This window comes from Oryza sativa, chromosome 11 (assembly GCF_034140825.1).
Source record: "Oryza sativa Japonica Group chromosome 11, ASM3414082v1".
In the NCBI taxonomy this organism is placed as follows: Eukaryota; Viridiplantae; Streptophyta; class Magnoliopsida; order Poales; family Poaceae; genus Oryza; species Oryza sativa.
The window spans coordinates 25,136,763-25,146,578 of NC_089045.1; the positions used below are offsets into that span (position 1 = coordinate 25,136,763).

Genomic DNA, 9,816 nt, shown 5'->3' on the forward strand with positions numbered 1-9,816 from the left:
GTTTTTTTTGTTTTTTTTTTTTTTTTTGCATTTCAACTGATGTACCCATCATCCTGATGTGATAATCAGAGCCATGTACAAAATTCTCACAAACATTAATGAGGTTCAGAAAATTTCTCCTTTTTTTGCATTTCAAAATCAGTATACAACAATGATTATGCATCCAGGGAAGAAAAAGAGAAGATACAAAAATTAGGGAATAATTACAGCCAGAGGAGGAGGGCTAAGACGCCACTATGCTTGCCATTTGCCAACTTGCCTTCACATCCACTGTCAATGCTGCCCAAGCATATATCATTTTCCAACAGGGAAAGTTTGGTGATCCTACTTGTTGTGATTCTATATGACATGGACTACCTCATGATCGTCCGTTTTTCTTCTCCCCTTTTTCTTCTCTTTTTTCTTCTTCTTCTTCTTTCTTGGACAGGACAGCACAGGTGAGAGATGGTACCTCTCACAGAACTCATGTCCACTTCGGCATCTCCTTTCTTTTTCCTACTCTAGCACAAAACAAAAATGAAGTGAGGAATGGTTTTGTCTTTTACGGAAACCGCGTGATCCGAGCAAAATCTTGCAAGGAGAAATGGAAACAAAATCTTGCATGAAGTGAGCAATGCTATGAGTGAACTTTCATGGACTTAGCAAAATATGCTGTCCATGTTCAATAATTTAAACTTGATCAGTCGGTCTTCAAACCCATAAAACTTATTGGCATAGCATGTATGGACACTAGTGTTCAATTAAGTACGGTCACTCTTTTCTCTATAACGAATTTAGAATTACTTGGAACTTCCAATAATATGGAAGTATGGTGTGGAACGAATCTTAATACGATAATATATTTTTTAATAATTTAATAACCTACAAAATAGAATAATATAATAATTTTTTTGTTGGTCAGTTTTGAAATAAGAGTCATGTTGTCTAGTGTCAACTATTCGAAAAAAGGTGGGAGTATGAAGCAGGCAATAAAATCGTGGCCTCCTTAAACACCACATAGAATTGTCTCTAGTTTTTTAGGATTCACTTTCTGAAACTAGTGATCATGAAATTATTATGCTGCCATTGTCATCATCTTCTTATAAAATTATCACCTATATCAATTGTTGTCAAATGAATAGGTACTATACCCATAGGCTCCTAAAAGAATATCTGAATGGGCATTATATTATATTAATATAGGCTAGCATCTTCCACACTTATGCAATTCTCTCAAGACAAGTGGGTATATATTAGGATGTGGGCCAAACATATATATGAGAAATGGCAAGAATGTCACATTGGCCAGAGTGCTCTTCGAGTAAAAAAACAAAGATCCTAACTATTAAAAACCAGAACCATGTTTCAGGAATGTTGGATGGACAAATGGAAACGAGGAATCTCGAGATTGGAAGGTCCTCCGCAACGAATTCTTTTAATAGGTGGAGCAAGTTGGACTGCTGGAGGAATTGGAGCATGCTAAGGTCATCAAAGGAAAGATAGAGTGCCATTCATACGGTAACACATCTTGATCTATGTGCAAGTTCTTAAAATGTAACCCTATGGAAAGATAGAAGAATATGTAAGAATAACCTAGCAGTCGAATAGTTGACGCTAAGATGGCATCGCTTAAATTTGCTGCACATAAATGAACAAAAACATGGCGATGAAGACCAAGGACTCTCAAAAGGAAAAGAAAAGGAAACACCTGAAGAATCATAGGGTATACCAGATCAGTTGTGCACTCTGTTATGGACCGCAAGTGAGGGAACTGCAAAAAGCAGAAGATGCCACGATTCTGCCAACTTGTGATTAGTGCTAACGCAAAAGGCGCCACTTTCCCAACAGTTAATGTTTGGTAACTTGCAGTATGCAATTTCTTGACATGACAGCACCAAGAAAGTAGTAAGCCTGAAAAACAACTTACAGGTCTCCATTGGCATAGCCTTTCGACTCGACCAGCAAGTGACAAGTGAAGTGAAGTGAAGAGAAACTGTAGCGTTGAGACGAGCCTGATGCACATTCACTTGCATGTTCAGTTGGGGTCGACATGTTCGGTAATGCTAATGTCTTCTCAAGAGCTAGTGCAACGTCCACATAAAAGCGATTCACATGCCCCTCAGCTGAGTGAGTTGCATCTAATCTTGTGGGTTGTGACCTGTGCAAATTGATAGGGAAAACACATAATTGGACTTCATACCAACAAAATATAGACACATCATGCCCATAAAGCAGTGACATTAGCACCTTTATGCTCCAAGTAGGTGCGTATCAAGAACAATATAGGGCAGGACAAATTCCATAGCAATGACTTTATGCTCCCAGCTTCCTTTGGAGGGAATTTCTAAAATGACACATGGCATAGTTACATCATAGAACTGTATATAAATTTGCTTTCAATCAAGTAAATGGGAAGCTTTTACATACCGCCGTTCGATCCCCACGCGTAGATAGTTTACAGAGTTGAAATTTGATCTTGGATATTGGAGCTTTCATCATCATGTAGCCACCAAGACATATGCTCCTAATGGAGTGGTTCTGTTGGAGATTCTACCAAATCGAATCCTGCAGCACATATGAACGGAATGGGGATTCTCTGGATCAAAGAAATATTTATAATTAAAATTTTAATATAATTAAAAATATCTCCATTAATGGGAAAGAATTTGATTCTACTTTGAGAGGCTTGTTGCACTTCTGAGTAACACCGTTTGTTTGATTGCTTGTCTTTTCTGCTTCTGCTTTTCTTGGTTCTCCAGGTGAAGCACCAAGGAAAAGTTCTTCAAGAACATTTTATATGCTTGTTCCGTGCTTTAATTTGTTCTCCACTGATATTATCCCTAGTAAAGAAGGCATTTCTAAGTTCTAACTTCTCCATGAATCAAAAGATCAAAGCAATGAAAATATTGCCCCCGGTGTAAAACCAACTTGACAATCTAAAAATTGCTTTGATAATTGAACAGGGATGAAAACCAAACATATTAGAAATATCAACAATACTGCAGTAGCAATATACATATACAAAAAGTAAATTCAAATTCTGTTAGGCATCAAAAGGGGAAAACATGTCATTAGATTCAAATGCTAAAAGAAAGCAATGTGAACAAATAGGCAACATCATTTTTTTTTAAAAAAAAAAAACTAAATGTAACATGGCATGTTGACTTATATTTGAACAAAAAAAAGAACTGCTGGCAAAATGATGATGGGTATGAAAACTGCTGATAGCTCAGGTGAATAATTTTGGCAAATTATAGAAGACCAGGGTGTGATTATGAGACTATGCAGACAAGACTATTCTTCAATGTTTGCATTTTGACATTTTTAATCTCATAATAGCTTAGAGCAGAATAATTACCACCGAAGTATGATGGCAAAGTAGAAATTCATGTATTGCCAGCAGGTCTGCAAATTACCAAAATGTAAAGCAGGTCCTATGCCATTCTCTGGAGAGGGACATAAAATACCTACTCCATTGTCCATAACTAAAATGGTGCAAAATTCATTGGACTAGAATATCTAGGAACTAGAGGATAGGCACAAGTAGCCACAGAAGTGAATAACATGTACTAAATATTATCATAAAATATCAACAGTGATTTGTAAGTATATGCTTCAATGCTTAGTAAAATTCTACAAACATAGGGGTCTAGTTTGAGCTACATAACTGAACTCATTAACTCAAGCAAACAAGGAACTAGTCTAGAAAGCAATGCAGCTGTCACTACTAAATTCATAGGTGGACAGACATTTTTTTGTACCCTAGATGATCCAAGCTTTATTCTCAGTTGCTTTGAACAACTAAGTGTTTCCCATTGTTCTATATGAAAAAGAAAACTCCTCTCGCAGTAATGATGCAGATAAATACTATGGCAGAAATGACCTATTCTCTAGTATAAGAGTTAACATGATGAACTATACTATAATTCCATTTATATTTTGAATTATTTTTTATGTAATCATATCATGTCTATTCTACTAGACAAACCACTTCAAGATACTTCTCACAACAACGGACAAATAGCCAAAGGCACAAAAGGTATTTGGGGAAGGGATAATAAATTCATCACTACACATAGCAAAAACCAAATGAAACCGACACCCTAATTTCCACAAAGTGCATGAGAATGTCTTATATTATGATCCTAATTTCCTAACCTCATATCAAGATATTGTGATCAAGTTTTATGAAGTAGGGCTATTAAGTAAGTATCAATAATGACTCCAGAAATATCGAGATGAACTTCAAGTTCAAATATAATGTACCATTGCTAGTCAACTAGCAGTACTTATTGATTGAATGTTTTACACCTTGCTTCCAATTCCCAAGTCACTTTGTATTTAGAAATGGCTTATCCACAAAAATATAAATTAAACGTCACAGTTCAAGACAGCCTGAAAGCCATGAAGTTCCTACACGTTTGTATGTTACTAAATACTAACTACTATTAACCTGCTAAATGGTTAAAGGTACTTAAATCTGATTAAACATGTTAACAGTATTTTGATCCAGCCAACAGAAAATGATACATCTATCAACAGTCTTGACGGACAATTTAAACTCGGAAGATGGAAGGATGTATGATACTGAATATCACAAGAGAGGATTAAGTGGTTTTACTTGACATGTATTAATAATTAAAGAAATGAGATAAACAATGCCATCGATACCATGCAAAAAAGGGTAATTAAAAGATGTATGTAGCAGGATCTCTGGAGCATAAACATAAACAAAATAAATGTTATTATGTTAAGTGGTAATCATCTACTGACCTAGTCATGCCAGAGACACCACACAATCATCGGATTCCTTTTCATGAATTTTAACTCAACATATGCTGTAGAAGGCGTGAAAACCTAAACAAAGAAAGGGGTAATATCTTAGCTCCAAATAGGAGTAACATACCATGACGATTGATATATAGCAGGTTAGCAACTGAAACTGCGATGCACTTCAGTTGAGTATAGTGTCATCAATATGAAGTTTAATGTTACCTAAGAATATAACAGCACTAAAGAGGAAATTATAACTTCAAGATATGCAAAACCTGCTTCTGACAGGAGTCCAGGACCGAACCAAGAATTTATAGCAGGTTAACTGTGTAGAAAAGCAAAGCGGCAACTGCATGATACCCACTAAAATAACTGTTAACTTTGAATCTTATCTGTATTCCCTACAAAACATTGGAGTGACACAGAGCATGAAATGAAGCAATAAAATAGATAAGTATATTCCTTTCTTCTTCTGTTCATGCAAACCTTGTTTATTAGTCAGGATTACGCCATAACATTTGGAATAATTCCTACTGCTAACTTGGTTACATTGAATACTGCATTCCACAAACTACCTGCTAACTCATAACATGTTCCACATATGACATCCGACTTGAAGCTCTCTGAGATAGCCTAAAGTGTTAGATATGTACTTTTCAGCATCACAAAGGTTTTCCATAAGAATGAACACTGAGAAAAAAAATTGGGCAACCTTGAATTTAAGCAGGCCCATGCACACAGATGTTAAATTTTGTAAATATTCACTGTGGCTAATGACCTATATGATTGGCCTCAAGTCAATTGAAAAGAAGAAGAATAACAAGAAAATTAGCCAGGCAGACATGAAGAATTTATTCCCAAATGTCATTCGCAAAAGAATCTCTCACAGACTACCACAAAATGCCCATGGTATATATGAACGAACAAAAAGGAGGAAACAAAGATATGCAGATAAGGACAAATGTGATTTTTATTTCAAATAACTACGCCAAATAAATACATAAGCTTAGTGAAGATTATCTATAATCTCATAATGTGTCCTGCAAAGACAAAGTATTGTAGGCTGTTATTTTTTAAGCCCCATTAGCAACACAGGGTAATCGGTATACTTATTGTTTTCAATTCGCAAGGGATTGTGATACAATTATTATTAAAAGAAAATGAACAGAAACTGATTTGGTCAGTTGTTACAGTAGATCAATTGTTGTTTCTGCTCAGTACTCACTATTCACATGTAATGTCAAGCCCATATGGAAGAGTAGTTCAATGTTATCATACTTCAGGTAAATACTGCCGATGTGCTTCAAAAGACTGCACCATAGGACTCCATGTAAGAAGAATCTGTCGCCTGGGGACTCATTAGACAATAAAAATGTCAATCTAACACATATTTAGTTTGCTTTTGAACAGATGAGGAGAAAAATGCATACGACAAGCATGATATTTTTTCTATAATAAAAAAAGAGAAAGCACTTATCATGAGTAGCCCTTTGAAGTTCCTCCAATGTGCAAGTGTATAAGGCCTTCTGAAGTTCATCCAATGTGCAAGTGTACAAGGCCTTCTGAATTTCCTCCAATGTGCAAGTGTATAAGGCCTTCTGCTTGTCAACCAGACACCTCCTCACCAGCTTAAGCTTATCCAGGAGCTTATTCAATAAGCTCAAGATAAGCTGCATGTTAGTCCTAGCCTAAACTTGTAGCTCAAATGTGCTGAAGTAGTTAAGGTTTAATCCCCGTTAGGCATTAACTCAACAAACATACAACTCACTCCTGGCTATTATGCCCTTAACTAACATAGTTTCCTTAAATTGATCATAACAAAGTCTTAAGATGGAACAAACAAATGCTGTTCATAATTTCATATATAAGTACTAAGCTGAACATGTTTAAATGTTAGTGACAAAATGAGGGAACACACTGTGTTCCAAACTCAAGTATGTTAACAACAGGCACCATACAATAAATACTACACGGAGGATAAGTCTATTGAACAAGTTCAGAATGTCAATTTAATCTCATGCAGCCTTTTGTCTTCCAAAACTAGAATGTTAGGCCACACGAAGACCAATGATGGTCTTCTAACCACAAGTGAATCTCACAGAATCAACAACTCAGACACCATAATTTAGATAGTCAATGGGCAATTATCACTCAATATATCTAACAACTCAATTCATAAATAAACAAAAAAATCACAATGTTCGCTAGTCACAGCTAACCCAGAAGAGGCAAAGAAAACAAGGCAATAATCGTCAACAAGGACATTTTTTCTTTCTTCCTTTATTTCTTACAATCTATGGGCAAATGGTTTGCCAATGTAACCTACTCTCTGGAGCTAAAAAACTTTCATGAAGGTATCCAAGGTAGATCAAAATGTTGAGGTTGCACCAAATTATTAATCTAATGCTGCGCTGCATGTCCCACTTTCTGGAAACCATTTGCAGGCCCTCCAAATGGAATTAAAATGAAGAGATTAGACATAAGCAAGTAAGAAGCTACATGAGAAATTCTACCCAATCTTCAGCTCAGCCTAAAATGCCAGAGAAGGCAGAAATTACCCATCGAGCACAATCACTAAACAAGCTCAGAAGAATTTGCCTCTTTTATCCTTCCTTTTGGTCAAGATGTACAGTCAATAATGTAATAGCCCTGGTATGTCAACAGCCCATCACAGCACAATTGTACACAAAGCTTCCAGAACGGCGGCTGCCAATGATTTTCCAATCTGGCTGTCCATTATTGGGTATCCATGAACAAATTTCAATCACTCCACCACCAGGTGCACTCATTCCACCAATCACAATGAGCTTATCTCCACAACCACGAAATGCCAAACCCCAGCCATTAACTGATGTATACTTCTCAGGCAATGATCCAAGAGTGATCCATGCATTATTAACCTTGTCATATCTCCTCACCTCCTTCTCTGCATAATCAGCAGCATAAAGTTCATTATTCACAACAGCAACAAGTGGTGGAGCACCACTGCCGCCATTAAGGCCAGATGCCATATCTGGGATCAAACGCCAGGTGCCCTTCTCCAAATCAAACTCCTCACCACAATTAAGGATCTCATTATGGTTATCAGCTTTCCCGCCAATAACATAAAATTTACCATCCATGAAGAAACCAGAACACATCTTCCGCGCCCTATTCATGCTTGGGAGAGTGGTCCATGTCTTCGCTTCAGAATCATAGAGCTCAGCAGAGCTCAATGTACCATTATCACCGATACCACCAGCTACGATTGCCTTCTCACCAAAGCTTGCCGAGCCAAACAAGCACCTGGGCGAGTTCATCATATCTCCTGTTGTCCAAGAGTTACTTAGGAGGCTATACCTCAGCACAACATGGGCCTCCACCTTCTTCCCGAAAACAAGGATATTGGTTCCCACAGCAAGGGACTCCTTATCAGCAAGCGTGAAGCACTCTATGGGAGGCATGGAAGGGATGTTGAACCAGCGCTGGCGGCACGGATCAAAGCCATCCCACTCAAGCACATTGCAGGAGCAGTAGATCATGTGCTCAACAATGCGAGCCTCCCGCCGCAATCTATACAGCTGCCCGGACCTCATAAGGGAGCAGAAGGACCGGTTGAGGCATGCTATCATACCATAATAAGACCGGGGGGTATGGAGCAGGCATGTAATGGCCAGCTCCCGCCCGATCGCGCCTATGAGCTCGCTTGTGTTGGCTTCACCATTCTGATCAGCATCCTGCATTTCTGAGTCCCAAACTCCGGTACCGGAATTCCCCGAATCACTGGCAACCTTATTCTTCTTGCTTCTACGGTTCAAGAGCTCCTCCTCCTCCACCTCTTCTCCCTTCCTCACCCCCGCCGCCGTCACCGCCACCGCCGAGCTCTCAACCGCAAGGTTCCGGCTTCTTGAAACAACCTCTTCAGATGATGAGCTCGCTGACTCTAGCAGGAATTTCCTGCGCTGGTCCCCCAACATGACCAGCCAACCCTTCAATCTCCTCACCAACAGCAAACAAACCTAACCTAGAGGCTGGATTGGATCTTACCCAGCAGCAAGAAACAACCCAATAGGGATGATTCCTCTTGCAAACTCCCCTCTTTTCGCCCCTAAATTAAGGATCCAATCTGCAACGACAGCACACAAAACGATCAGAACCAATACAGAAAAAAAAACCGCAAAAAAAAACTGCAAGCGTTTCAGAAACAAGATCTACACAACCTAATCCCTGCATCAAATAGACCCAACAACAACAACCCAAAAAAAAAAGAAAGAAAAATCTGTCTGCTCCCCACAAGCACCGGGGTGGCTCGAGCGCCCATGTGTTCATCTCAAGCCCCGAAATTTCTCACGAAAAACAAAATCTTCCATTCGATTCGAACCGAGATTGAAGCACAAGGAGGTAGTCGGCGACGCACCTTCAAAGATGAAAAAAAAAAAGAAAAGAAAAACAAAGACTTCTTGCCGGCGAGGCCGCACCGGCGGGGGCGGGTGGTCGGCGAGGACAGGATGCCGCCCACACCGGCGCCTACGGGCCCATCTCGCCGGCGGCGCCCACCACCACCACCACCACCTCCGCCTCGCGCCGCAGATTGGAAGAAGAGAGAGAGAGAGGGAGGGAGAGAGAGAAAGCTCTGTTTTTTTTTCTCTCCTCTCTCCTCACCTGCTGTTTTTGTATTCTATTGGCAAACTCCAAGTGTGATGAGATGAGAAAGAAAAATATGGAGGAGAGGAGAGAGAGAGAGAGAGGGGGGGGGGGGGTTGTGGTGACTGATGGAGGCCACCCTCCCTCTACCCCTTTTTATACCACTGATTTAACCACAGTTTTAGCCTAATACCAAAAAACCATACAACCAGCAAACAACAAAAAAAGATGCATGCACACATGGGAGATGTGAGGGAAATTCATCTATTAATGTTGGAGATGTAGGGGAGGGGGGTGATGTGTATATTTTTGGATTTCGTGTGCAACTATTAATGTTGGAGATACACGTCTGGTATGTAATTTTGTCAGAGGATATCTTTAACGATACGTTTAAAAGATGTAGGTAAATTAAATGTTGGAGATACGTCTTGTTTGTATTTT

The 9,816-nt window shown here is 39.0% G+C and overlaps 1 protein-coding gene and 1 non-coding gene across 5 annotated transcripts; both read right to left on the reverse strand.

Moving 5' to 3' along the window:
• Positions 1–99: 99 nt before the first annotated feature.
• On the reverse strand, positions 100–4,886 carry LOC4350870 (uncharacterized). 3 transcript variants are annotated; one of them, XR_010737605.1, is made up of 7 exons: positions 4,753–4,886; positions 2,656–2,819; positions 2,407–2,544; positions 2,227–2,323; positions 1,907–2,137; positions 1,688–1,777; positions 100–495 (listed from the first exon to the last, which is right to left on the reverse strand). It is a non-coding gene; the product is annotated as an uncharacterized protein (transcript). The 3 variants fall into 3 exon arrangements; XR_010737603.1 differs by lacking the exon at positions 1,688–1,777; XR_010737604.1 differs by lacking the exon at positions 1,688–1,777 and having other exon boundaries at positions 2,407–2,575.
• A 2,112-nt stretch (positions 4,887–6,998) lies between these two features.
• Positions 6,999–9,424, reverse strand: LOC136351135 (F-box/kelch-repeat protein SKIP11-like). Of its 2 annotated transcripts, none has more exons than XM_066305430.1 (2): positions 9,210–9,424; positions 6,999–8,857 (listed from the first exon to the last, which is right to left on the reverse strand). In XM_066305430.1, the coding sequence occupies exon 2, from the start codon at positions 8,706–8,708 to the stop codon at positions 7,410–7,412; it is 1,299 nt and encodes a 432-aa protein (XP_066161527.1). In that variant the 5' UTR covers positions 8,709–8,857; positions 9,210–9,424; the 3' UTR covers positions 6,999–7,409. The 2 variants fall into 2 exon arrangements, with proteins under 2 accessions (XP_066161527.1, XP_066161526.1); XM_066305429.1 differs by having other exon boundaries at positions 9,149–9,424.
• Between the last annotated feature and the right edge of the window lie 392 nt (positions 9,425–9,816).